General features: G+C 48.7%; 3 protein-coding genes across 6 annotated transcripts in view; 1 reads left to right on the top strand and 2 right to left on the bottom strand.

Moving 5' to 3' along the window:
• The window catches only part of KIF3A (kinesin family member 3A), a 102460-nt gene extending 78354 nt beyond the window's left edge, over nt 1–24106 (top strand). Inside the window, exons 18-22 of one of the 4 annotated variants that reach the window (XR_009502381.1) lie at nt 6235–6347; nt 8380–8488; nt 8731–8795; nt 10652–10704; nt 23739–24106. The gene's annotated coding sequence lies outside the window, so the exon portion shown is untranslated. Of the gene's footprint in view, nt 1–3025; nt 3103–6234; nt 6348–8096; nt 8143–8379; nt 8489–8730; nt 8796–10651; nt 10705–23738 lie in introns of those variants that run through there. The other 3 variants (XR_009502382.1, XR_009502383.1, XM_059917048.1) reach the window with 3 other exon arrangements.
• Nucleotides 8–8577, bottom strand: IL4 (interleukin 4). Its single transcript, XM_059917050.1, has 4 exons — nt 8443–8577; nt 8115–8162; nt 2813–2938; nt 8–100 (listed from the first exon to the last, which is right to left on the bottom strand). Exons 1-4 carry the CDS (start codon nt 8575–8577, stop codon nt 8–10), a joined length of 402 nt encoding a protein of 133 aa, XP_059773033.1.
• Nucleotides 19615–21668, bottom strand: IL13 (interleukin 13). The gene is made up of 4 exons (XM_059917051.1): nt 21537–21668; nt 20409–20462; nt 20069–20173; nt 19615–19719 (listed from the first exon to the last, which is right to left on the bottom strand). The coding sequence occupies exons 1-4, from the start codon at nt 21666–21668 to the stop codon at nt 19615–19617; spliced, it is 396 nt and encodes a 131-aa protein (XP_059773034.1).
• Nucleotides 24107–27890: the final 3784 nt, after the last annotated feature.

The raw sequence follows: 27890 nt of genomic DNA, 5'->3' as shown, positions 1-27890 counted from the left end.
TTCAGCTTCAACACTTTGAGTATTTCTCCTTCATAATCGTCTTTAGCCTTTCCAAGAAGTCTTTCAACGTACTCTTCTTGGCTTCATTCACAGAACAAGTCTACAAAAGAAACATTTCATTAGTTTGCATTGCTAAGTATTTGAGTCTTGCTCATGCCTGTCTACCTGGGTCAAGCCTATGCTGCCACTTGCCACCTGAACAATGATCCAACCAGGCCCTCCAGTCTGGCTTGACTCTGCCACTAGGCCAACAGGGTTTGCCTGTTTTCGGTGCATGCTACTTACACTCCTAGAAATGGCCACTGTACCATCACTAACTGTCTGCCTTCAGGGTGTGGCCATCCCTGGAGAGGTGTGTCACAGCTAGGTTCTGCTCAGGGGCGTAACATGAAGGTGGAGGCTCAGACCTGCCTGCTGCCATCTTGAGCCCGTGGCCATCTGGACTGCTGAGAGAGAGATTCAGTCCATTTGCCCCCCTGCCCATTAACCAGAAACATCATAGCTTGGCAGCCCTTCAGGTGGAAAGGATTCCTGGTACCTACCACCAGGCCACTGCTTCAGTTTGAATCTCAGCTCTACCAAATTATTAATTGCATTGCTTAAGACAAACTACTTCGTTTATAAAAACTTCAGTTTCCTCCTTTGTAAAAGGGGAACAATAGTGCCTACTTCCTAAGATAATTAAGAGGCTCAAAAGAGACAATGAGTGTAGTGTCATCTCCCTGTTCTATTACCTTGTAAATAAGGCAGCAGGGAGGGGATGAATGTCCCCAGTTCCTCTACTTGGCATTAGATAACATCTACTCTTGGCTCTGCCTCTTTCCTACCATCAGTTCTCCCCTCTTACTGGATCATTCCCACTGGTATACTGACATGCTCCATATAGACCTCACCTTAAAAGAACTTCCTTCGCGCCATACCTGCCCTTCAGCTATTGTACTATTTCTCTGTGACGTTATAGGAAAGCACCTCGAAGGAGTTTTTATACTCAGTGCCCCTTTCTTTTCACTCCTCCCCACCCCCATTCTCTATGGAATCCACTCCAGTCAGGCTTTCATTCCCGAATCTCCATTTATATCAGCATCACCGGTAACCTCCCTCACGACAAATCCAGTGGCCATTCTCAGTGTTCATCGTTCTTGACCTTTTAGTACATTTGACACAGTTGATCACTCCCTTCTTCTTAAAAGAATTTCTTCACTTGCCTTCTGGGGTGCCACGCATTCTTTGACTTCTCCTACTTCACTGGCTACTTCTCAGTCTCTTTTGCTGGACCCTCCTCTTCCTGACCTCTATATGTTAGAGTGCCTCTGGGCTCAGTCCTTGGATTTTGTTCTTTCTCTATGTGACTTTATTTTTTTTTAAAAAGCCTCCCTGCTTCTTTTTTTTTTAAATTTATTTATATATTTTTGGCTGCATTGGGGCTGCGTTGGTTCTTCGTTGCTACATGTGGGCTTTCTCTGGTTGCGGTGAGCAGGGGCTACTCTTCCTCGCGGTGCGCGGGCTTCTCATTGCCGTGTCTTCTCTCGTTGCGGAGCACAGGCTCTAGGCGTGTGGACTTTAGTAGTTGTGGCTCGCGGGCTCTAGAGCGCAGGCTCAGTAGTCGTGGCACACAGGCCTAGTTGCTCAGTGGCCTGTGGGATCTTCCCGGACCAGGGCTCGAACCCATGTCCCCTGCATTGGCAGGCGGATTCCCAACCACTGCGCCACCAGGGAAGTCCAGGCCTGTGGCTTTAAACAACATCTTTCTAAGAACTCTTCACTTAATATCGCAAGTTCTGACATCTCCCTTAAGCGTCAGACTTTTTCAACAAGCTTATCAACATCTTCACGTGACTATTCGGTAGGTACCTCAGACTTACTATGTATAAAATTCAACTCCTGACCTTAAGCTCAGCCTCCAGCCCTGATCACCCCCAGTCTTCCATATCTGTTAACAGCACCAACCATTTCCCAAGGGGCCCAGGCTAGGAACCAGGAGGCCACCTTTTACTGTTTCCCTCACCCCCACTATAGATGTGTCAGCAAGTTCTTCTGGCTCTATTTGTGGTTACATCCCAAATCTAACAATGTCTGCCACTTCCACCCTGTCACACCCACCATCATCTCCAGGCTGGAATACTGTGGTAGCCTCTCAGCAGGCCATCTTGCTTCTATGCTTACCCCTACTCAGTCTATTTACTGCACAGTAGCCAGAATGGTCATTTTAAAAATTACATAAATCAGATCGTGGTCTCTGCCTTGCTTAAAACCCTGTGGGAATTTCCCACCATGCTTGGGGCAGAATCCATAGGCCCTGTGTGATCTCCTATTAAAATCCTCCTCCCTCACTCTGATCCAGGCCCTCCTGTTGATGTTTGAACACATGAAGCTCATTTCTACCTTAGGGCCTTTGCACAGCTGTTTCCTCTGCCTGGAATGTTCCTTTCAAATTAGTAACATGGCCGGCTCTGTCACTTAATTCAAATATCCGCTCAGATGATGTCACCAACTACTAAGTCAGCCCTCTCCCTCATGACCCCTGTATGTTCTTTATATGTTCTGTATTTTTCTTCATGGCACTTACCACTACTGGAATCATATGCTTGTTTGCTTTTCTCACTCACCCATTACAACATTCTGTAAGAGCAAGAACTGTATCCCCAGTGCCTAGAACAGCACCTGTAAGCAACACTCACAGAGCCTCAACAAGTATTTGTCGAATGAATGAATGGGTTGATTAACCAAGTGTACTACTATTCATAAGGAGAAATATCTTAGAAGTAAGGCTGCCATCCATTGGAAGGCAAGCTGTTGGCATAATGCAGCTTACCATGTTTGCCATGCTGCTGAGGTTCCTGTGAAGTCCATTCAGGAGTTTGTTCAAGCACTTGTGGTATCCGTAGATATGCCGAAGCACAGTCGCGGCCCTGCAGAAAGTTTCCTTCTCAGTTGTGTTCTAGAAAGAGAAATTCCACAGATAGCCACTACTAGCTCGATTTTGAACATTGGAGAGAGATGTTGCCTTCTGATTTCTTCTTTCCAGAAGGACAAGTGGAAAAGGTGAATGTGCTCAACTGTGGATCAGGTATTCAAGTATTCCTGCCATGTGAATGGAGGCTGCCCATCACAGTAAACAACCTCTTCCAGTTACTTGCAAATGCAGCAGCCTTTTCCTGAAACCTCCCAATTTCTTTTCCCTTGGAGGGTTTTGCTGAAGGAGTACCTGAATCAAGTCACTCAACTAAGTAAATGGGAGAGTGGGGATTTGCATGCGGGGCCATCTGTCTACAACCCATGTCTGTTTCTTTACCCCATGCAAGCTCTTCTTTCTGTGGATGCAGTTGTATGTACATCAGCTCGTAATCAGAGTCTGCTCTCTCTTATTCCTGTAATTTATAGTGTTTGAATCCAGGTTCCCTGGAAATCCCACATGTTTGTTGAATAAATGAATGCCCATCCTTTGGCCTGGACAGTGCCACTTTGGCCAGCACTCTCCATTTAACCCTCCCCCTGGGAAGTAGCAGTGTGAGGAGATAAGACATGTCCCCACACAGCTAGAGGTGCGTGCCAGGATCAGAGCTAGGTGCCCCAGGAGTCTGGCCTGGGGAGATGAGGGGCAGCTTCTCAGAAAGGGTGCTGGGCCTTGGACAGAGTTTATGTTAGGGGCTTCTAGGCTCGAATGTGCAGGGTCAGAACCTCCTTGGAATACTGGCAGCCCTGGTGTGAGTCTGGCCACATGGCTCTTCCTGGGGACCTTTGAGCCTCAGAAGAGGGCTTGTACAAGTGGGAAACCAGCTCTTTTTGAGGACCTGGGAGAGGGAATGTGTCTTGGCCTGGTCAGGCCTGGTGTGTCCTCTCTCTCTCCACTGAAGAACAAAGGCCCGGAGCCTGGAGGGTGTCTTAGCTTGAGCCCAGTCCAGCTCAGATAAACCTGTCTCCAGCCTCTGCCAGGACCTGCTCTTGTTCCTTGCCACTCAAAATGTGGCCCATGAAGCAGCAGCGTGGGCGTCACCTGGGAACTTGTTAGAAATGCAGAATCTCAGACCTCCCTCTGGACCCACTGAGTCACAATGTGCATTAACAGGATCTCCAGGGGATTTATATGAAAAGCACTGTCCAAGCAGCTTTTTATGTTCTTCCATATTTTTTCTGATTACCAAACTTTTTACTATAAAAGTAATATACATTCAACAAAAGTGAATTCACTCATTATCCCATTAGCCAGAGAGAACTACTGTTAAGATTTTGGTAAATATCTCTCCAGATTTTTTTAATATATATATATATATATATATATATATATATATATATATATATATACATATTTTTTTTTTTTGCAATAGGGACCAACTATTGATACTCTTTTATAACCTTTTTACACTTAACATATAGTACTAGCAATTTCTTAAATCATTCAGTAATGTTTAAGCACGTGATTGAGAGCTGTGTACGAACCTAGGGCATATTTGTGCCATAGTTGATCAATCCCCTATCACTGCAGTTTTTTGCTTCTGTAAATAAAGTGGCAGCAATTCATCTGTATAAATCTTTGTGTTCATCTCTTATTTCTTTAGGCTAAATTCTAGGAGTGCAGTTCATATTTTAGGGTTTTTCCAGGAAGATCTTGTCCCAGACCGAGGCGCCAGAATCCTAGACTACGAAAGCTTCTCCTTTCCGCTCTGGAGCTTGATGGCCCATGGGCAGGGCCTTTGGAAGGACGTGTATGTACTTAATGAAGTACATGTCCTTCCAAAGGGCATATACTCTGGCTGGAAATTTAAGAGCAGCACCAGTATCTCTGGGCTCTGGGAGTCAAGAAACTTCCCATAAATCACCATACCTCTGGGGGGCTTTGTGGGTGAGCAGAGGTGGCGAGGCCAAGGAGAAGGCAGACACTAGCTGAGTATGCAGATGGAGGCAGACGCCTGTGTTGCTGGAGAGAGAACAATGAGGTTCAAGAATGCCAAAAGGAGAAGAGATCCTTTGCTTATTTTTCCATCAAAATCTGATGAGCCTTTTCTAAAACGTTGGCTAGGAGCTTAGAAATTATACTGTCTCAGTTTTGAGTGTGTAGCCATTTAAGGTAGGAAAACACCCTCTAAAGATATTTTTCAGGGACTTCCCTGGCGGTCCAGCGGTTAAGACTTCGCCTTCCAGTGCAGGGGGTTGTGGGTTCGATCCGTGGTCGGGGACCTAAGATCCCACATGCCTTGCAGCCAAAGAACCAAAACATAAAACAGAAGCAATATTGTAACAAATTCAATAAAGACTTTAAAAATGGTCCACATGAAAAAATCTTTAAAAATAACTAAAAAGATATTTTTCAAAAGACTTTCTAAAGGTGATTAGGATAAGTATAGAAAAAAGTTTGAATCAAATGGAAAACTTTTAAAAGAAGGAATTCTAAAGGCAGTTTTAGTTAAAGGCCTTAATGTTTTAGTTCCATTGGCATTGCGGCAACAGGATGACACTCTGACCGCCCACTTTTTTGACAGCTTGTCCAGCTTTCGCTGCCTGGGTGTGCCTTGCTTAGCTCAGAGAGCACACTTTGAGGAGCCACACGGACTCTGCAGTTCAGAACTGCTCAGGAAAGAGGCTCAAAAGGGAGACCTGGTCTCCTGCCAGATAGAAGCCCACCCCTCATGGGAATACAGCAGTGGTGGCACACCACTTGGGAGACTTCTTCTGTGCCAGGGATTCTACTAGAGTTCTAACTTGGGTCTTGACTAGCTTCGCTTAAGGACATACAGATCCATCCTGTATGTATTGTATTCATTATCTCCACTTACGCCCAAATTTAGTCAGTGAATGTGATATATGAAAAAATCCTCTACTTTCACTTTTAAAAAAAGATTTGAGGGTTGGCATAGAGCTCTCTGAAAAATTATGGACTTTTGCTCCCTTTGGTAGTAGGAAATACCTCCAACTAATGGTCCACCCAAGAAGTCTTTCCTAGGCCAGCCAGCTTGCTCGCTTTCCACCTTGCTCTTCCTCAGACCACCTAACTTCAGAGACACTCGGGAGGCATTGCATGTGGAACCCAGGATTTAGATCAGCACGTTCTTCCAGCATTTGCCAAGAGCAGGATGCCACGCAATTTGGGCATAATGGAACTCTTGATCCCCAAAAGCACTAAAATGAATATGCTGGATTTTGGAAAGATGTTCTTCTTGAGAACACAAAGAAGTAACTTTTCCTCCCACATAGCACCTTTGTGGGTTTTGAAAATAACAACCTTTCTTTGTTCTGAAGTATCTTAATAGATAAGTAAGCAGTGCTGAGTCTTTGAGGAAAAGAGAAGAATGGAAAAATGAGATTGTTAATCCAGGAGGAATAGAAGCAGTTCGGGAGAAGGCGTGAGATAGGTAAGAGTGAAGGAAGGCAGCGGGGACTGGCCTGCACCTTGGCGGGGGTGAGGGCTGGCTGGGTCTTCTAGAGCAGCCCAGAGTGGGGTCGCACTGGGCTCGCAGTCATGGAGGGTTTGATCATTTCCTACCGCTGGCCCCTTTCTTAGAATGATTGCTTCTCTACCACCAGTTTTTGCCTTTAATCAAGAGTTATATCATACAATAACATTTTCCACTAACTCGAGAGTTGGATTCCAACCAACTTTCAAAATTGCTTTCAAATCTTCAGATGTAGAAACTGAGGCACAAAGAGGTGTGGAGACTTGCCAAAGGCCACATAGTTAGTTAATGGCAGAACTGGGGCTAAAGCCACAGACTGTCTCACTTCCAAACCCTCGGCACTTCTGCTGGGGCCCTGCCCTTGGCTTTGGTAGCACCCTCCCAGCAGTGCAGCCAACCTCTGGAGAGCCCAGAGCACAGCTCAGTGGACTCTTGGCTATTTTATTTCTCTATATATACAATATTAATATATGAGATATATAAAGTATTAATACATTATATATATATAATATATAAATTTATATATATATATAAAATCTCCAAGTCCTTCCAACCTGCTGATGGACAGATACAGTCTGATACGGGATGAGATTCTGAAGGATAAAATTATATAATATGTATTATATAATATTATATATTATATGTTTATATTATATACTATTATATAATTATATTACAGTATTATATATCATTGTATATCAGACTCCTGGAATAATCTTTAATGAAGTGAGATAGTCCAGATAAAGGCCTGAAGACCAGCTTTGCTCACGAGCAGGACAGGCCTGCCCTGTGGCCTGGGTGCTGGGGTGTGGCCCTGCCCAAGCCATAGGGCTTCACTCCTGGCCACGTTACCCTGTAGTACATGTGGAAAGCAGGTGGTTAGGAGACCACTGGTAAATTGAAGCTTTGGGTTTTTCATTCTCAGTTGTGTGTTTCCATGAAAACAGGAACTGATGTGCAGAAAGCTATTGATATGGCTGTAGTCATGTGTTTGTCAGAGAAAAATGCACTATCAGCTGTCAAATCTATCTCCTCCCACTGCAGATCGGGGGGCGGGGGTGAGATGCAGCAGGAGGAGGAAAGGTGAGATGCTCTGGCAGGAGCAGCCGGAGGCAGGGATATGTTGGCCCCTGTCCAGCAGGACGGTTCTGGACAGGCCAGAGGGGAGTTGGCAGGACAGAGCAAGCTGAGGGTCTCTGGACAGCCATGCCCGGAGCCGGTGGGCTGTTAGGTGACCAGGCTGCGGAAGAGGAGGGGCTCTGGCGATACCTTTTCTGTTGCCATAGGAAGTCTCTTAGACAAAATGAAAGCTCTCTCAACCTGTAATCTCAATATCTGTTTTTGTGCGAGTATTTGGTTTTTCAGAAATGTATGGGGCAGAAAAATTCTCTCCTTCAACAGCATTTATTGAGTGCCTCCTATATTCCAGGTGCTCGACCTGGGTTGGGTAAAATCCTAAAGAGCTTTTCCTGGACTGGGATCTGAATTATGACTACAAAACCCAAGCTTTCTATTACACATCTTCTAAATCAAGTGAAACCAGAAACACCAAAATGTATTTGAGAGTAAAGATCAGAATTCTCAGTCTTTGAAAACGTTTCACCCATTATAGTTAATTTGGGCCTGTTCCCTTTATGTTAAAAAAAATTTCTTGTTCGAACACTTGTGGATGGCTCTCCTCACCAAGTCACCCATCTGCCAAAGCAGACCCGGGACAGCTCTTACCTTTGGGGCGGCAAAGACGTCTGCTACAGGCAGCTCCATGCACGAGTTCTTGGTCCAGGCAGGAACGAGAGAGCAAGAGACAAGAGTTACCTCCAACTGCACAGGGTAAGCCTTGCTGAGCAGCTCTGACTCCCTCAAACTGAGAAAACTTCCTGTGGTCCCTCGGGGAAAAAAAGTGCCAGGAGAAAAGTCTCCACACTGCTCCCCATCCTATCACCAACCACCAACTACCAACTCTCTAGAAGCTGTTATGTTCTTTTCACAGTCTAAGAAATACGCACAGCATCACCAGAACATCTGGAGAGATGGTGCCAGATAGCTTACTCACCTTTCTTGCTGTGAGGATGTTCAGCGTTTTGATGATCTCTTGTAAGGTAATATCGCACTTGTGTCCATGGACGAAGTTGCTGGTACATGCCAGTAAGCAGACTAGCATTGGGATCAGTTGGGAGGTGAGACCCATTAATAGATCTCTATTTGCACTGACAACGAGAGACAATCAGTTTACCGGGAGAAGCTAACAATGCAATTCTGACAAAGATATCTCTATATATAGATTTAAAATTGCTGAAACTGAGGGAAAATAAGTTTACATTGGAAATTTTCATTACACCAGGTTGTCAGTCATGTGGGACCAATCAGCGCCTCTCTTCCAGGAGAAAAAATGCCTCACAAAAACAGGTAAAATGTTCCTGTGAAATCAGACCAGTAGGAAAATGAAACCTTTTTTTTTAAAATTAACTACAAAGTATCAGCATAGGAAATTACACCATAATTTGCTCTTTAGGTTAGTCTTATCAGCTTGGGGTTGCTGCTGGCTTTTTGCTTTGCATAGAAGGAAGAGGCCACAGGTGTCCGAATTTGTTTTAGTGCAGCCCTCCTGGGGAAAGATAGAGTAATATCAAGAAAGTTTGACTTGATTAGTATTTCAACCTGGCTTCTTCCAAGTATGGGTGGCATCTGGGAAACTCTCCTTTTGTGGAAAAGCTGATCTGGGGTTCTTTCTCTGGGTAGAAGGAAAGTGATAGGCACAAATTCTCTCCTGTCCTAGCACTCAGGCATGCCGTTCTTCCAAATTTAGGATTTTGGCCAAGGACTTGTAATATGAGGTGGGGCTTAGTTAGGGTCACATCAGGTCCATAGGTCTTTACCAATAAGGAGGCTCTAGGCAAAGTATGCCTATCCGGAGTTTTCAGGAATGACCACTTTGAGGGACTTCCCCTGGCGGTCCAGTGGTTAAGACTCAGCACTTCCACTGCAGGGGGCGAGGGTTCGATCCCTGGTCAGGGAACTATGATCCCACGTGCCATGTGGCAAAAAAATAAAAATTAAAAATAAAAGATAAAAGAGTAATTAAAAAAAAAAAAAGGAATGACCACTTTGAAAATGGAATTTAATTTAAATACAACCTCAGCTAATTAGGGAAAAAGAGCCATAATTTCTCAGATTTACCAATCAGTTGTCCTGACCAAGGTGCCACCACTTGCCCCGGTGCTTCAGTCTAATTTCTATGGACCTGGTGAGGCGCTGCACGCCCCCATTGTTCACTCAGATGCCTGCGCCCCAGCACGCGACTGCTTATTCCTCCCTGAGCCTTTCCTTCTCTTTCCTCTCCACTTCCCTTCTCTTGGTTTCTGACCTTCCTCTCCCTACTGATTTCCTCTGGAAGGTCACACAGAAAAGGTGACTGCTTAGGTCGTTCCTACGTTTTGGCTCTTATTGCAGTGATTTGTACTCCGTGAAAGAAAGGATCTGGATAGTTGTATCAAAAAGGTCCTTGGACCATATTTAGGATCCTTCCATTGGGACTGTGCAGAGGATTTGCCGGACTCAGTGCAGTGACTTCTGACACCAACTGTGTGGAGTTGGGCCAAACCTCCCAGGTTAAGGGCACAGCCTCCACAAGACTGCCCTCACTTCATACACTGGCTGAAAATTTGGGAGTCCCCAGTCCACCTTCACTTCTGTCCAACTGGCTACCAGTTTGAGTTCCCACTATCCTCTCAGGTTCAATAATTTGCTAGAATGACTCACGGAACTCAGGGGAGCATTATACCTAAGGTTATAGTTTTATTACAGCAAAAGGATACAAACCAGACCCAGCCAAAAGAAGAGACACAGAGGGCGAGGTCTAGGAGGGCCCCAGACATGAAGCCTCCTCTGTCTTCTCTCCCTGGAGTCACAGCGTGTCGCTTCCGCAGCACCTTGATGTGTGACTCCACACAGAGCATGCCAACCAGGGCAGCTCATCGGAGCTTCGGTGTCTAGTTTTACCGGGGTGTCATTCAGTAGGCATAACTGATGGAATCCTTGGCCACTTGACTGACCTCATCCTCCAGCCCCCTCCCTGGAGGTCGGGCTGATATCACAGCAGCTTAATGGTGTGACCAGTCTCCACCTTGAGTGGCCTCATTAGCATAAACTATTAGGTCCTGCCACAAATAGCAAAGATACTCCTATAACTTGGAAAATCCCAAGGATTTAGGGGCTACCTCCCAGGAACTGGTGACAAAGACCTGTCAAATTCTTTGTTCAAGGGGTTTGGAGGTTACCTCCCAAGAGCCAGGACAAAGATCAGAGACCTCTCTGGGTAAGTTAATTCTTTTTTTTTTTAATAGCTATTTCTTTTTTTCCCCCAGTTTTATTGAGATATAACTGACATACAGCACTGTATGTTTAAGGTGTACGGCATAATGATTTATCTTATATATCGTGAAATGATTCCAATAAGTTCAGTTAACATCCATCATCTCATATAGATACAACAACAAAAAAAAAAGAAAAAAATGTTTTTCCTTGTGATGAGAACTCTTAGGATTTACTCTCTCAACAACTTTAAAATACACCACACTGCAGTGTTAACTACAGTCACCATGCTGTATGTTACATCCCCAGTTCTTATTTACAACTGGAAGTTTGTACCTTTTGACTGCCTTCATCCAGTTGCCCCTCCTTCCACCCCCCACCTTTGGTAACTGCAAATCTGATCCCTTTTTCTATGAGTTTTGTTTTTTTAGATTCATATGTGAGATTATACAGTATTTGTCTATCTGAGTTTTCACTTCAGGTTCTACATTGTCACAAATAGCAGGATTCCCTTTTTTATGGCTGAATAATATTCCATTGTACATATACCACAACTTTTTTATCCATTTATCCATGATGGACACTTAGGATGTTTCCATATCTTGGCTATTGTAAATAATGCTGCTATGAACATGGGAGTGCAGATATCTCTTTGAGTTAGTGGTTTTCTTTCCTTTGGGTATGTTCCTGGAAGTGAAATTGCTGGTTTGTATGGTAGTTGTATCTTTTAATTTTTTGAGGAAGCTCCATAACTGTTTTCCACAGTGGCTGCACCAATTTACATTCCCACCAACAGTGCATGAGGGTTCCCTTTTCTCCACATCCTTGCCAACATTCTTGTCTTTTTGATGATAGTTATTCTAACAGGTGTGATGTGATATCTCATTGTGGTTTTGATTTCCATTTCCCTGATGATTAGTGATGTTGAGTACTTTTTCATGAATTTGTTGGCCATTTGTTTATCTTCTTTGGAAAAATGTCTATACAAGTTCTTTGCCCATTTTAAAATTGGAGTATTTTGTGTTTTTTGCTAGGGTAAGTTTATTCTTCGCTACACAAATGGGGGGAATTAATAAGAAAGGGCAGCCTTCCTTCCAGGATAACTAGAGACTTCAAATCCATGTTAAATATTATTTGGAGTAAAATGGTGCATAGTCCTTTTTTAAGGAAATGTTCAAGTTAAAACGGGAGTAGCCTTGCAAGTGCAGACACACGGGACAAGAGTCTGGGGTGCAGAGCACACCCCTCAAAGCCTTGAGGTTTGAGGTGGAGCTGGAGAGGAGGAGAGGTCAGCAGAATCCCAGCATGCGTGGGCGGCAATAGAAAAGCTATCTACGTGTTCAACAGTTGTTTTTTGAGCCTTTGCTGAGGGCCGAACGGTGGGATTGGGGTTCTGGGGGCAAAGATGTGAGTCAGAAAAGGAATATAATTTGGGATCCATAGCTCAGAAGCAGAATACAGCTTCTTTTTTGCTTTGTTTCAATGGTTGGATGAGGCCAGGGAAAAAAGGATAAACTCTCCAGACTGTCAGGAGTGACCAGAAGGTCCCCACCCTTCCTGCAGGGTGACACCATGGCAGCTGTGCATGTGGCTGGGTGTTCAGAGGCCAGGGAGGTGGGGGCCTGCGTGTCAGGGACGGCAGCAAGCACCCAGCCACACGAGGACAGAGGCGAAGGAGCCTCTCTCAGCCTGCGGGAGTCGCGGGCCAGGATGGCGAAGCAGGTGGGGCGGCACTAAAGCACAGAGGGAAGTTGAAGACTGCTGGGCCCCGGCTGGGTCAGTCAGAGACTCCCTGAGCCCTGCTCCTCTTGTGTCAGCTGTGCCAGACAACACCCAGCAGAGCCCTTTCCAACTCCTCACGGGCTTCTTCATGAAAACAGTGATACTCCCCCGAGGGAGTGATACTTAGCAGAGATTGGAATAGGTAGGGGATGGCGGCGGGGTCGGTGCTAGGGCAGTGGGAGGCCTAAAGGGGGGAGCTCCCCGAGGAACCAAAGAAAGCCAGTGGGCCTGGGAAGGGAACCAGGTAGAACACTGTGGCCGCCCTGTGAAGGAGGGAGCTGGTGTGGAGGGGAAGGCAGTGTGTGCTGTGGGTCTGGTGTTACTTAGCAGCAGTAGAGGGACCTGGAGTCAGTGGGAGCTGGCTGTTCTGAATCCCAGCTATGCCACTTACTCTCTGGGTGACTTGGAAAAGGGTGACCCTGTCCAGGCTTCTGCATCAAATTAGGCTAATACTAGGGGTGTGGGAAGATGATCGGAGGTAATACATATAAAGTGTTCGGTGTGCCTGCCCTGTAGGAAGCCCATAAATGCCAACTGTCATTATCACCATTATCATTGTTATCATCATCATCATCATTATTATTAATAGCACTTAGGATTGGCTGAATATAGGGGTGAGGAAGAGGACCTCAGTTTTCTGGCCTGGGGAACCGCCATTCACAGAGATGGCCTTTGAGGAGGGAAGGAGGGTGGCGGAGGTGGGGCATGAACTGAGGCGCCTGCAGCTCTGAGCTGAGGAGGGTCTGCGTTGTAGACAGAGGACGAGGGGAAGCTAAGGGAACAGTGTTGCCCTGGATGGGAGGGCGAGGGAAGAGAGGGAACAGGAAATGACTGCGGCACTGGAAACACAGAAGGAGGGAGAGGAGGCAGGCAGCCAAGAGCCTGAGAGGGAACCCAGGCGTGAGCCTCCGAGGACAAGTGAGTGGTCAGCAGCATCACATGTTCCTCGGGGTCAGGCGAGATAGGGGCAGAAGGGCTTCTGCTGGATTTAGTGATGGGAGAAAATTGGCGACATCACTGAGGTGGCTTCTGGAGCGCAGTAGGCTCACGAAATGGAAGCAGTGGTGTAGATGCGTTTCGGAAGGCCAGCTATGTTGGGGTGCTAGTTGCGAGGGGTGGGGGATCACACACGATCAATAGTTATTTTTTAAATGGGACACACTTGAGCACAGGCTTCCTCAGCTCTGTAAATGGCAACTCCATCCTTCAGGGTGCTCACACCATGGTGCAAACCTCCCGTGCCCCACACCCAATCTGCTGCCAAAGCCTCTGCCTTCAAACTGCAGCCCTGCTCAGAAGCAGGGCAGATGGGGCAGAGATGAGTTGCTAACTGTTGAAGTTGGGCAGTGGATACCTGGGAGTTACCAAGACTTACATGGATAGAAAAATTAAATATATGTTTAATATTTATATTTATGTATTATATAATATACATATATTTACAATGATTATACATCACATATAATGTTGATGTAAATAATGTCTACAAATAAGTGTATATTATATAGATGACCCAGATATCTCCAGAATCTGACCACATCCCACCCTCCTCTGCCACGTCCACCGTCACTTCCCACCTGGTTTCCACAGGAGCCTCCTGACTAGTCGTTCCGCCCCACCCTTGTCTCCACGGTCTGTTCTTCACACAGCAGCCCGTGTCGCTCCATCACACCTAGAGCTGGAGCAAAGCCCAGTCCTGCCCGTGCTCTGCTCAGCCACACGAGTGCTTGCTATTGCTAAGACTTTGACACTCGCTGTCCCCTCTTCCTAGACGTTTCCCTCTGTTGTGTGAACAGCTTTCTCCCCACTCCTCCCACTTCATCCAGATCTTGGTTCTATCCTGTCTCAGCAGGGGACTTCTCTGACCTCCTCTCACAACATGGCAGCAGCCTCTACCTGCCCCCCACTGCTCCGTTGCCCTCTGCAGCGCTCACCGCCCCCTGCCTACCCTGCATTCTCTAGTTTGTGCATCCTGCCCCCCGACTAGAAGTAATCTTGTTTTTTTCACGATGTGTCCCCAACACCTAGAACAGTGTCTGGCACCTAATAAAAGCCTCAGGAGATCCTTGTTGCATGAATGCATGGAGCTCCATTTCACAGAGGGGCAGCTGAGACTCTGCCTAAGTCACAACAGGGGAAGCCAAGGGGACAGCTGGGACTTGAAGCCAGGGTGGTTTGGACCCTGAAGTCCTTGCCCCAAGCCCCCGTAGAAGGCAGGGGGAATGGGATTCTGGGCATAGACGCAGGGAGGACCGCCGACACGGGGACGAGGGGACAAGGGAAGGAGGGAGCTGAGACGGGCATGGCTGTGGACTTGGGCTTTGCCAAGTGGATGGTCAAGTAGCTTCTTCTCCTGAAAGAGAGGGAAGCTGGCTGAGGAGTCTGCGGGAGCGTCCATCTACCCGCAGGGCATCCACGTCTCTTCAGCTTCAGAGCTGGGCTGGCGGCCCACCCTTTCCCATCTCCTCCCCCTCTGATCCCCCTGCCCCCACCTCCAGGCAGGCCAGGCGAGGTAAAGACCCCCAAGCATGGAAGGTCTTCTTCTCTCTTCAGAAACACTGGATCTGATTGGCCCAAGGAGGTCCAACCCATGAGAGGAATAGTGCAGGACCTCCTGCGCCCCAGGCCCCTACAGAGGCCCACCTCCTCTCCTGAGACAGCTGATCCCAGGGAGCAGTTAGACCTGAGATGAGGGGTCCTGGGCTCGTGCCTCCCAGGTGCGCTGCTGGCCCCTCCCAACCCCAGTTTTGATCAGCTCCCTCCTGCCTCATGGACCAGGCGTCAATTCCATGTTCTGTTGCTTTATTTTTTTCAATTAAATTTGTCTTTGTCCCCCAGTGGGAAATGAATGTATGCTCATTATTCATAGAAAATGTGGGAAGACAGAGATTAGAAGAAAGAGAAGACAATGAATGAGAAACTGCCTTTCTGGTGAGGTGACTCCTTCTGGCTTAGGCCCCTCTGGTCCGCCAGAGGCCATCAGCTCGGGTCTATAGGGGTTGCCACAGCCACCTCGGGCCTTCCCACCTTCGTGGGTTTCAGGAAGAGCCCTCGGGCCCCACGCTTGTCCAAGTGATGCAGAGAGCGGCGCTGACGGGAGTTGCTATATTTAATTATGGCGTCTGCGTCACTGGCGACCACACAGCAGCATCTGCCCAGGCAGCACGCGGGCTGGGGGTGTTTCTGAACGACGCTTTGAGAGAATCACTTTCCACAAGAGAAGGCACTCAGGAGGGGAAGGGAGAGAGCGCAACAGAAAGTGAGGTCGTAAGTAGAAAATCGCTTCTGGGATTTCAAATGGCTTCGTCATGGGGCCCTCTCCCTTGCTGCTGAGAAATCAGTTGATCTGGGAAAGTTTGTTGCAAACCCTGTGCTCTGTTGCTTTTGGGTGGAGCCGAGAAATGAGTGAAGATAATGAGGCTTTGTGACTTTTATTTTTCAGAGTAGGAGTGGGCAGCCTGTGTGGGAGGGGTGATACAGCCACCAGTTCCGACACCGGCTTGGACCTCTGGAAAGGCTGGGTGCCCCTGGCCTGTGTGTCCCAGGCCAGGCTGCCCGTCTGGACATGGTCAGCCCAGACTCGTCTGGCTCTTCTAAGACTCCCTTAGAAGGGAGTCAGCTCAAGGGAGGAGCAGGATTTGAGTTTGTTCAAACTGACCAGCTAAATTAAGATCATAAGCAGAAGGCACCGCCCCGTTGATCATAACGAAAAAGCGATAAGCTGATGCATTCGATAAACCCCAGCCTTCAAGCTGCTCGGTCACAAGGAAACGAGATGCAGGCCCTTGTCCTCTTGGGTCCTGAGCAGTTCAGACGACCAGCCTCAGAGAAATCCCTGAGGTGACTGGGAGTGTTTTCTGACACCTCATCTGAGCGGCAAACAGAGGTGTTTGGCGCCAAGTTCACTGGAAACCTGAGTGTGTGTCTCACTTCTCACTTGAGCCCAAGCCCCTCCCTCTTCCAGTGAAACCTCCTAGGCCTGGGGTTCCCGGGGTGCCAAGGGGCTCCCCACCCTGGGCCCCATGACGAGCATCTCCCTCCCACTCACCAAGCCTTCTGTCTCTTCCTGACGCCCCTTCTCCCTGGGCCCTGTTTGGGGTTTGCCTTGCGCATGAAAGAAGTGAGACCACATGGCTAGAGAAAACTTCCAGCATATACCCGGAGGGTCAGTCCCCAGGTGGTGATGTTCCCAGCCACAAGAGCTGACACATACCTTTTTTTTCCTCTCCCTTCCCTATCTCTCATTCCTGACTGGCCCCCTTTCCCATTGCCAGCAACAGCGGCTTGGTTCTGTGGCTCTGTGAGGTCTGTCATCCCTGGAAGGCCCCCCAGCCCCCTCCGGCTCACTGCACGCGCCCCCGTGACCACAGGCTCCTCTCTGGAGACAGTGTCGGGTGAGGCGGAGGCGCAGACAGGGAGCTGCCGGCGGCTGAGGATGTGGTGCGCTGCAGACCCCTAGTGGCGGGGTCCAGGCGGCACTGTGCCCCCAGCAGCAGGGCCCTCCTGACTGTGGCTTGGGAAATCCTAAGGGGTCCTCCCCCAGGCCAACCTCAATTCCAGTCTTTGTTCTTGAGAAATTCACAGGGAATTTCACTGGAAGCCTTTCCATCTTCCTTTTGGACAGACAGGCCAATGCCCTGCTTGGGCAGAGAGCACATGGGTCAAAGGTGATGCTACCAGAGAAGGGATAGCGAAGTTTTGTGTTAAAGAAGAAGAAAAATCAATCTTCCATAAATATTCTTCTGACCTTAAAATCCCCGAATCTCTGGATGGAGGAGGATAGCGGAGATCTCACTCCTGCCCTCACCCCTGACATTCGAGCTTCCCACCCTTCCAGGGTAGAGCACCCTTCTCCAGACCCCCACTGTTTAAAGACTTCTTTCTGCTGCTAAACTTTGAGTGCATGTGGTGTCTTGGTCACCGCTAGCCCGGGCAGCTGGTGCAGTGCAGGTCTCAGGCAGTCCTCAGCAAATGTAGTGGGACTTAACAGGTTCTGAGACCGTCACTTCCCACGCTGGACAGCCCATGGGACACTCAGCTCCCATGCCCCCTCCCAGGACTTCCCTCCCTGGGCTGAGCATCCCCAGATCCCTGCACAGTTGACTGTGGCTTCTTCCCTCACCTCTGCCTGGGTGGAAATGAGGGGTTCACTCCATTTGAGAGTGGTCCCTGGAGCAGTCTGCCGCAGTCATCTGCACCCTGGACAGGTCCTGCCGTGGCCTCTGTTGCCTGAATCACACACGGCCTGAGCTCTCACGGCTCCTGAGTGGCTGCCTCCACTGACTGGTGAGCATCGCTGTAGATGTTCCCACAGGGCTCTGTGCTCCCCAGGGAGGGTGCCTGCCTCCCGCTCAGCATTTGAGGCTGGTCTCTGATGACACACCACCCATTGCAAGAGTCATCCTGTCCTTCCGAATATCCACAGTGTAAACCGTGGCTGATGGGCGTGCCCATTAGCTGTGGCTTGCTGAGGCTTGCTGCTTTCTGCCCTCCATGTGCTGGCCTTGACTGAAGGAGAAGCAAAAGCACCTGCTTGGAGGAGCAGTCTGATCAGGGCCCTGTGACCTTGGCTCTCCACCCCAGTCACTCCACGGTCCAGGGGCCACAAGTCACTGGTGCGTCTTTGTTCACAGAGGTGGCGAGTGTGCACTCTCTAGTGATGAGAGGTGTCCAGACATTGAATGGGCTGTCCCTAGAGAACAAGTAGTGAGCTCCCCATCAGGGGAGGTGCCCACACAGGCTGGTGACAGTATTACAAAGGTCGTGCATTCAGGACAGATGGCATTTGGACAGAAGGAGGCAAGGTGGTTAAGTGTGTGAGCTTTGGAGTTGGAGTGAGTTTGGGGTTCAAATCCTGGCTTTGCTCCATACCAGCTGTGGGACCTTGGGCAAGCCACCTTCTCTTCCCTGAGCTTCATATGGGCGACACCAGCAGGTGTGTGGGTGGTGCCAGACACAGGCTGGCCACTCATCCAGGGCTGTGGTCCTGAGACCACTTCTGAGGTCTCTGCCTTCTCCAGACACCTTCCTTGAACCCCGACACCCTGGCCCATGCTTCTCCCACCTCCCTGCAGGTGGTGGTGGGGAACTCCTCCTGGCCAGGTCCCCTCTCCCCAGGCACTGGCTTGCTTCTTTTCAGCCTAGGTCTTGTACTTCACTCCCCCTCCACTCCATCCTAGGCCCCCCTCCAACTGCCCTGCCTCCCAAAGTGCTCCTCAGAGTCTTCAGAACCCGGGCCAGCGTCCCCAGAGGCCAACATAAAAGGCAAACACCATCAGGTCTCTTGTCACCATCTTTATTTCTGGCCTCCAGCTTGACAAAGTCAATGAAACAACTTGTCCAATGACCCCTCCCCACAATCCACACCATATGCGGTGTTCTAGGCTGCTCTTCTATATATTATTAACTCTTTGATAACATATTTTAATACTTAACTTTAAATACAAGGAAAAACAATAAATTACTCAGCTGAGGGCCGACTGCTGGCCGTCAGACAAGAGTGGCTACTCTGGCCCTGTGACCTGTCCCCTGCCTCGGCCCCAGGACCCCAGTGAGGTAGCAGAAGTTTGCATACAGTACTTATTGCCAGGGATTCCTAATGCTCGCTGCTTTAGTGCAGGAGCCCCAAGTCTCCGGGCCCTTGGCTCCAAGTTCTGGCAGTAACAGTCCCTCCCTATCCCCAGTACAGACAAAAACACTTGTTTAAATAACACACAATAATAAATAAGGCCAAGAAGAAATGTGCCTGGGCTGCTCTCTGCCTCAGGTACCCCCGTGTAAAGCAGGTGGCTCCTCTACTGGCTGGCTGGCGAGGGTGGCACCCATTGTAACGCTAGTTCTGAGGAGGGGGAGGTCAAGTGGGGCAAGGTCCACCCTTGTCCAGCCAGCTCGGAGCCCCAGATGGAGGAGGCCCACCAGGCTGAGCCCCGGGCACCAAGGCACGGGGCAGGTGGGATTGGCTGGGCTCAAGGCAGGCAGCACAGGCTCAGGTCTAAGCTAAGGAAATCTTACCCCCCTCCCTAACCCTCCTCCAGTCTCCCCAATAAATTTCTGACATCGGAAAGAAAAAGAAATCTGCAACTTAGATGGTCAGGGTCTGCCTCTGCAAATAATAATGCTAGCTCTTCATGCTTCAGCTGAATTTTCTGTAGTGAAAAATGATCCTTGAATGTTTGAGCAGGTCTTTTAAGAAGTGGGCCACTTCAATTTTGGTGTCTCTGATGTGCTCGCTGGAAACCTGCTGCAGGGCAAAGAGGCCAGCATGTTAGTGGAACGCCAGAACCAGGACGATCAGCATCTACCAGGGGCTTTCTGGGGACTGGCTGGGTCAATCCCCACAAAAGCCCCCATGAGGTGAGTGCTGTTATTACCCACATTTTACAGATGTGGAACTGAAGCTCAGGTAGGAGTCAGGAGCCCTCAGGCCGCGTCTTGGAAATCCCAAAGGCATGTCCCTGCTTCCACAGTGGGCCCACTGCTTTGTGGACACGTGCCTCAGATGCTCAGCTAGCTTCCCCTGAATCTCCCAGGGTGAGCCCAGGCCTGGCAGAAGTGGGTGCAGGGTCGGGGGGGCAGGGGGGCCTTACCCCAGCTGAGGGCTTGTGAAGACAGAGTGCGCTCAGCATCCTCTGGGTCCTTTGGATGGCACTGCAGTTGGAGATGTTGATCAGGGCTTCCAGGGCTGCACAGTACTGTGGGGACGAAAACGCCGGGGGGTCAGGCCGCACGTTCAGTGAGTTTGCAGGAGGGAGGGGGCTGGGAGGCCTGGTGGAGGTGGGTCTGGGTGGTGGGGAGCCCAGATGATGAGGGGTGGAGAGTGGCTCTTGAAGCCTGCTTGGAACCCCCAGCCGTGTGAGCAAGGCTCAGAAAAGACGAGCAGAGGGCTGCAGCCTCAGCCACCTCCCCCCAGTGCCCAGGGGTCCTCACCATGTTGGCTGTCAGGTTGACACTCCACACCATGCTGCCATTGCACAGGGGTGCCTGAGGGAGCAGAGGACAGTGAGCTGAGTGCTGGCAGGGTCCCAGACCTGCCCAGCCAGCCCAGGCCAAGTCTCCACAGGGATCAGGCCCCACAGGCATCCCCATATAGCAGGGGCAGGCCTGGGACCTTCAGTGTTCCTGAGCTTCAGTTCCTGCTCTGCACAGCAGGGGAGACCCATTGTACAGGGTCTTGGAGCTGAGAGAGAAAAACTGAGTAACACAGCCAGTGAGGGACAAGCCTTGTGCGAAGCTTGTCACAGCCAGGGCAGGAGGACAGATGACACAGGCCAGTCAATCAGGGGCCTGCAGGGAAGGTCCAGGACAGTGTCGGGTGAGGGAGGGGGTGACCAGGCCAATCAGATGGGAGGCCGTGTGGGTCTAGTATGTAAACAGCCTGCCTTCTGAATTGGGTATACCGCAGTTTGGAGCATGGGCCCTCTGGTGTCGTCCAATACTGGTTTAATCTGACTTTTCGTCAGTTAACCTCACTGACACTTAGTCAGTAAAATGGGGTATCGTACCTGTCTCTTAAGGTGGTTGGCAGCGATGAAATGAGATGTAAAGCCCCAGCAGTGGGCCTGGCACATTATTAGTGCTCAGAAAGTGTGGGCCGTCACCACTGGGGAGAGGAGCTGACTCTACTGATGGATTCTTCCATAAGAATGGGCTTAACTAAGATGCTGTGAATAACGGCCCCATTATCACATTCAAAGCCAATTGGCAAATGCCAAATAGTTCTAGGAGGGTGCCAGCCCTTCTCTGGTCTCCTCTGTTCAGAAACGGCTGAGTAGGAGCTGGCCATGGCAGGCAGGGCCAGGCCAGGGGAGCAGGTGATCTCTGGGGGCTCTGCCACATTCCTTCTCGGGTCTGCCCATATTGCTGCATCCCCCACCCCAACCTGGCTCCCTTCCCCCATGGCCAGGCTCATCGCCTAGTCCTTGGGGCTTCTTCCTGACCTACAGGCATCTTAGGACCAGGCCCAGCCTTCATGGCCCAGACCATGACCGCTACCCTTCCTGAGAGTCCCCCACCCCTGCACCCCCAGAGCTGGGACCGTGGCCAGCAGGCACTCACCTTCTGGTTCTGGGTGATATTGACCAGCTCTTCAATGAGCTCCTTGAGGGCTGTAGAGGGAGGCACAGGGCCCAGGGAGGCGAGGCCACCAAAGCAGGTGAGAGCAATGACCACAGTCAACCAGAGCGCCATGGAGCCTAGAGCCAGCACAGGAAGAGTGAGAAGCAGACGCATAGGCTGGCCTAATCTGAGTATCTTGTGGCCTTGGCCTCTCGTGGCAGCTTTTATAGGCCCAAGTGGTGATGCCTCACACCCTGGTCTCCGCTTTGTCGGGCACTATCTACAAACCACATCTTTACTCATCTTGATTTTACTTTGTGGAAAATCCAGCGTCACATAAAGGAAAGAATTTGATTTCTTGTAGACTTATTACTGAGAGGGGTCTGGAGCAGTTTCCAAGATCTGGATGAGCTTACTGGTGGGGTAGGTGGGAGGGCCCTGAGGGCAGCCTGGTGTCAACCGTGCCAGCTGGAAATCCAGCACTTTTGCCCAGTGTCCACCCTGGGTGCCCACCCAGCTCCTGTCCTCAGGTCCCTTTAGGTCACCAGAAATGCTGGGCAGACAGTGCTGTGATCACAGTCTATCAGATGTGGGAATCTGGGGGTTTTATTTTTTTCAGTGAACTGGTCTGTTACGTTACCAAAACAATACTTGCTCTGGGTACAAAATTCAAACAGGATAAAAGGAGAAGAGTGAAGTTCACTTCTTTTGTCCCACCTGATTCCCTGTTGGCCCCGCTGTGGGAAGGATTATGGAAGTGCAGATTCCCAGGTCTCCATTGAAAGATCCAGTCAGACTCAGGGATCCTCCTGGGATCTTTCCTTTGAAAAGTTGTTTTGCTGATAACTCTCAGCATGTGCAGACTGGACACTGGGTGTCCCACCCAGCCTTCAGTGTGGGTCCGTCCTGCTGGGAAACCCTCAGTGGGTGGGGCTGGCAAGAGGTGGACGCAGCCTTAGCCCTGGAGACTAACTGTTCCCACTGCCACTTGAGACCTGGGGCGACCACCTGTGCCCTCTGAGGCCTCAAGTTTCCCTTGCAGATTGAAGGCTGTGGGGTGTGACTCCTGGGCCTGCCCCCACTCCAGGGTCCCCTGTGGGCAGCCCACCCCCTGCAGGGACACTGGCATGTAGCCATTTCCCTGCTTTTCCCTCATTTCTCCAGAAGTCTTCCAGAAACCCGTGCAACCAAGGCCACAGCATTTGCCTCTTGGGTGCTGATGTCAAGTCTCTCCCTCACCCACTTCCTCCCCTAAGCCAGTGCCTCCCCCTCTCAGCCCCCTCTCAGCCCCCTCTCTGTCTGCTCAGGCTGCCTCTCTGTCCAATGACAGTGGGGCTCAGCCTCCTCGCAAGGCTCCTCCAAGGGACGCTGGGGCTGTCGCCCCTGCTTAGAAGCCTCCCGGCCTTGCCCACCCTCTCCTCTCACTGGTAACGTGATTCCCACCCTCTCTTCTCTCCCAGCCCCAAGCTTCCCAGCACAATTGCAGGCCCTAACGCTTGGAAGCCGGGGCCTGCCCCTCGTGGCTCCCCAGTGCCTGGAGTGCTGCTGCCTGCTTCTGTGACCTCAGTTTCCTTATCTGCAGAATAGGGTCAGTAGCATCTCCCGTGGGGGTCCCTGTGTTGGCGGAAGGAGTGGGGAACCACCGTGGACTGCGTCAAGATGAGTGGAACGCCCGCCTCTCGCTCTAGGACCAGCAAAACCAAGCGGGGAGCGGTGGGCAGGCGCGCCCCCGCGCGTGGGAGAAGGCCCCGCGGTTGTGGCGATGCCCTGGAGATAGGCGCCGCCTTATGTAATGGGAGATGGGGCTGATAAACGGGATCCGCTTAGGCCAGGCTCCCACCATGGCCGAAGGCTTCGGCCGGTGAGGGAGGGAGGGAGGGGTAGGAGTGCAGACCCGCTTCTCGGAGAAGCGCCCACGCCCGCGCCCGGCCTGGGTCTGTGCGGGTCAGAGGCCGGGCGAGGGAGCTGCAAGGGCGGGAGCGAGTGGTCCGAGCGCCCGGCAGGGCCAGGGCGCCTGTGCGCACCAGCGAGGGGATGTCGCGTTCGTCCCCCGGGGTCGGGGATCCTGCGGGGACACGGCAGAGCTGCCCACCCCTCTTCCTGCGCTGTGCTCTGGAGACCCGCTCTGACTCAGCCCCGAACGAGCCCCCGCTGGCTAGTCAGCTGGACCATGATGCTTTTTTTTTTTTTTTTTCTCCCCAGTGAGGCTTGGTTCACATCCCGGATCATTGCAATCAACACAGCTACAAAAGGGCTGCTCCGGGCACTCGACACACGTGGCTTGCAGCTCTCCACCGGCCACGGCGTTGGGCCGCCCCATCCGGGTCTTGCAGATGCAGAACCGGGCGCTCGGGGCGTATAGGAGCCTGCCCCGATGCGAAGCCAGGGCCAGGGAAGGGTGGGCTCGCCGGCCTCACCCCCTGGCTCTCAGCACAGATTGGACAGCTGGGGTTGGGACCGCCCTTCATTGGGACCAGCCCGCCATGCGCGAAGTTTTGGAAAACGTCCTTTTCCAGTTTTTTTCCGACTTTGGCTCTCCGTTGGAGAGAAGAGATACCCAGTCAGTAGAAGTGTCAGGCAAGTTGTTTTAATAATGTAAAATTCCTAAGTTAGTAAATTTTCATTTTTATGAAAGTTATACGTGCATGTAATTTTTAAAAAATCAAATAATTTGAGGAGGTTTATTAAGAAAAACATCACTTTTGATGTATTCCTCCATTGGTCTTCACGTCTCGTGAGTGAGGCACTGACTGCCCTACTTTGTTCCCTACGGTCTTTTTCGACATGTTTGCATAGCAAGCAACCTTGGAAGAGACAGCATCTTCCTCTGAAGCAAAAAGGCAGGCAGACTTACTGTCCATTATTAGCAATTCAGGCTGTCTCAGCTCAGGCTTCTTCTCCTGTACTTCCGCTGTGTGTACAGGTACCATCTGGCTCTCTTGGCACCACTCTGTGAGAACTGGGGTTCAGGGGACCAAATAAAAGATAATACTCTTAATACTACTAGTGCTGTGTCTAACAATCTGTTCTTTGTCTCTGATGCAGGAGTCTTGTGTCTTCTGCCAGCCTCCATGAAACTGTGGCAAGCTGACTGGTTAGCATGCAAGTGGGATAAAATCTCAGAGCCTTCAGTTGTTGACAAGCAGCTCCCCACCCCTACCCCCTTGGCCTCTTCTCCAGAGGAACCACGACCGTAACTGCTTCTTTTGATATTTACCACCTCCATGTTTCTGGATTTCTCGATTTTCAAATGCAGGCAGTATCTGTGGTTTGCGATGAATATTTAATTCTTCTCCTCCTTGCTGTCCTTCTTCCACTGTATCTTTCCTTTTTTCTCATTCTACCAATATGCGTAGATCATAATTTGGGTTGGCCAAAAGCTTTGTTTACTGTTTACATAATTACGCTAATCTATTCTCAGCTGAAACATATAGTTAACTAAGATTAGTTTTCCCTCAAAACTTTTTTCCTAATAATTAATAATTGTCTTATTTTTCCATTTGCTTAGTTTTTCTATGTTCCTCTGTGATTTAATCCTAAATTCTCAGCCACTTACATAAATCTCCTTTTAACAGATTTGGGTAAATCAGTTATTTTCACAATTTCGTCTTCCCAAGAAAATCTCCCCTGGAGCCTGTTGACCTGCTCGGACACGGACAGCTGCCATCTGATAACTTCTATACAGCTGTTGTGCTGAGGGCTCCTGTCATCGTGCCATGGGAATTACCTTCTCCTCTTTCCTATTCCTTGCATCCCAGGTCTTCCTCTTTCTTGCAGGGAACACATCCAAATAAACACAGAATTTCAGGCAGGAAATAATTTTCCTTCAGAATTTTGAATACCTGTGCTATTGCCTCCTATCTTCCAGTATCTCCTATCTTCAGAAGTCCAAAAGCATTTTGTATCCAGATCTTAGTTCTAACTCTCTGGAAATCTGTAGGAAAATTTCTTGGTTTCCCATGCCCCAAATTTTACAGTGATGTTTCTTGGTGTAGCTTTGTTTTCATCTGTGATGCCAGACACAGTGGGCTCTTTCAAACAAACATGTCACTAAGTTCTGGGAAATTTTCTTTCTTTAAAAAAATTTTTTATTGAAATATAGTTGATTTACCATATTGTGTTAGTTTCAGATGTACAGCAAAGTGATCTGGTTGTACATATAATATTAAAAACATTCTTTTCCATTATAAGTTATTTAAAGATATTGAATATAGTTCCCTGTGCTATACAGTAAATCCTTGTTGTTTATCTAATATATATATATGTTAGTGTGTATCTGTTAATTCCATACTCCTAATTTATCCCTCTCCCTCCTTTCCCTTTGGTAACCATAAGTTTGTTTTCTATGTCTGTGAGTCTGTTCCTGTTTTGTAAATAAGTTAATTTGTACTGTTTTTTAGATTCCACATTTAAGTGATGTCATAATATTTGTCTTTCTCTGACTTACTTCACTTAGTATGATAATCTCTAGGTCCATCCATGTTCTGTAAATGGCATTATTTCATCCTTTTTTATGGCTGAATAGTATTCCATTGTATCTATACACCACATCTTTTTTTTTTTTTTTAAACATCTTTATTGAAGTATAATTGCCTTACAATGGTGTGTTAGCTTCTGCTTTATAACAAAGTGAATCAGTTATACATATACAATATGTTCCCATATCTCTTCCCTCTTACATCTCCCTCCCTCCCACCACATCTTCTTTATCCATTCATCTGTCCTTGGACATTTCAGTTGCTTCCATGTCTTAGCTATTATAAATAGTGCTGCTATGAACATTGGGGTGCATGTATCTTTTCAAATTAGCTTTCGTCTTTTCTGGATATATGCCCAGGATTGGGATTGCTGGATCATATGGTAACTCTATTTTTAGTTTTCCATAGTGGCTGCACCAATTTACATTCCCATCAACAGTGTAGGAGGGTTCCCTTTTCTCCACACCCTCCCCAGCATTTATTATTTGTAGGCTTTTTTGATGATGGCCATTCTGATTAAAAAAATTTTAAACCTCTGTTATTATTTTATTTAAAAAATTATTGTAAAGCCATTGCTTTTTAAAAAAATAGATTTTTTTTTTTTAGATTCATAGCAAAATTGAGTAGAAAGTACAGAGTTTCCATATACTCCCTAACCCCACATATACATAATCAACATCCCCCAACAGAGTGGTACAATTGATGAGCCTACAGGAACACATCAGTATCACCCAGAGTCCATAGTTTACCTTAGGGTTCTTTTTTGTTGTACGTTCTATGGGTTTTAACAAATGTGTAATGTCATATATCCATTGCCAGAGAGAGAGAGAGAGAGAGAGAGAGAGAGAGAGTAGTTTCATTGCACTAAAAAATCCTCTGTGCTCCACCTATTCACCCTATCTTCACTCCTAACCCGTGGCTACCACTGATCTTTCTACTTTTTCCATAGTTGTGCCTTTTCCAGAATCATATAGTTGGAATCATATATTATGTAGCCTTTTCAGATTGGCTTTTTTCACTTAGTAATATGCATTTATGTTTCTTCCATGTCTTTTCATGGCTTGACAGCTCATTTCTTTTTAGCATGGAATAATATTCTGTTGTCTGGATGTACTAAGTTTATTTATCCACTTATCTACAGAAGGATATCTTGGTTGCATCAAGTTTTGGCAGTTATGAATAAAACTGCTATAGACATCATGTGCAAATTTTCGTGTGGACATAAGTTTTCAATTTGCATAAGTACCAAAGGATGCAATCACTGGATCATATGGTAAGAGTATGTTTAATTTTGTAGGAAACTGTCAAAGTGTCTTCCAAAGTGACTGTACCATTTTGCATTCCCACCGGCAGTGAATGAGAGTTCCTGTTGCTTCACATCTTCGTGAGAATTTGGTGTTGTCAGTGTTTTGGATTTTGACCAAATGGGTATGTAATGGTATCTCACTGTTGTTGGTTTTTTAAAAAATTATTTTATTATTATTATTATTTTTAATAGTAATCTTTTATTTATTTATTTATTTTTATATATTTATTTTTGGCTGTGTTGGGTCTTCGTTTCCGTGCGAGGGCTTTCTCCAGCCGCGGCAAGCGGGGGCCACTCTTCATCGCGGTGCGCGGGCCTCTCACTATCGCGGCCTCTCCTGTTGCGGAGCACAGGCTCCAGACGCACAGGCTCAGTAGTTGTGGCTCACGGGCCCAGTTGCCCCGCGGCACGTGGGATCCTCCCAGACCAGGGCTCGAACCCGTGTCCCCTGCACTAGCAGGCAGATTCCCAAGCACTGCGCCACCAGGGAAGCCCTCACTGTTGTTTTAATTTACATTTTCCTGCTGATATATGGTGTGGAGTAGCTTTTCATACGCTTACTTGCCGTCT

The sequence above is a fragment of the Balaenoptera ricei genome, chromosome 3, assembly GCF_028023285.1.
Source record: "Balaenoptera ricei isolate mBalRic1 chromosome 3, mBalRic1.hap2, whole genome shotgun sequence".
In the NCBI taxonomy this organism is placed as follows: Eukaryota; Metazoa; Chordata; class Mammalia; order Artiodactyla; family Balaenopteridae; genus Balaenoptera; species Balaenoptera ricei.
Note: the sequence above shows the minus strand (reverse complement) of the source record. Positions and strands in the feature narration are given on the sequence as shown.

Excerpts from the sequence above, each read along its gene's own strand:
- IL4 (XM_059917050.1), bottom strand. The coding sequence starts at position 8,577 with ATGGGTCTCACCTCCCAACTGATCCCAATGCTAGTCTGCTTACTGGCA. Across the intron at positions 8,163-8,442 it reads ACATCCTCACAGCAAGAAAG|AACTCGTGCATGGAGCTGCC; the intron begins GTGAGTAAGCTA and ends GCCTGGACCAAG. Across the intron at positions 2,939-8,114 it reads ACGTCTTTGCCGCCCCAAAG|AACACAACTGAGAAGGAAAC; the intron begins GTAAGAGCTGTC and ends TTCTCTTTCTAG.
- IL13 (XM_059917051.1), bottom strand. The coding sequence starts at position 21,668 with ATGGCGCTCTGGTTGACTGTGGTCATTGCTCTCACCTGCTTTGGTGGC. Across the intron at positions 20,463-21,536 it reads ATATCACCCAGAACCAGAAG|GCACCCCTGTGCAATGGCAG; the intron begins GTGAGTGCCTGC and ends CTGCTCCCTCAG. Across the intron at positions 20,174-20,408 it reads TCAACCTGACAGCCAACATG|TACTGTGCAGCCCTGGAAGC; the intron begins GTGAGGACCCCT and ends TCGTCCCCACAG.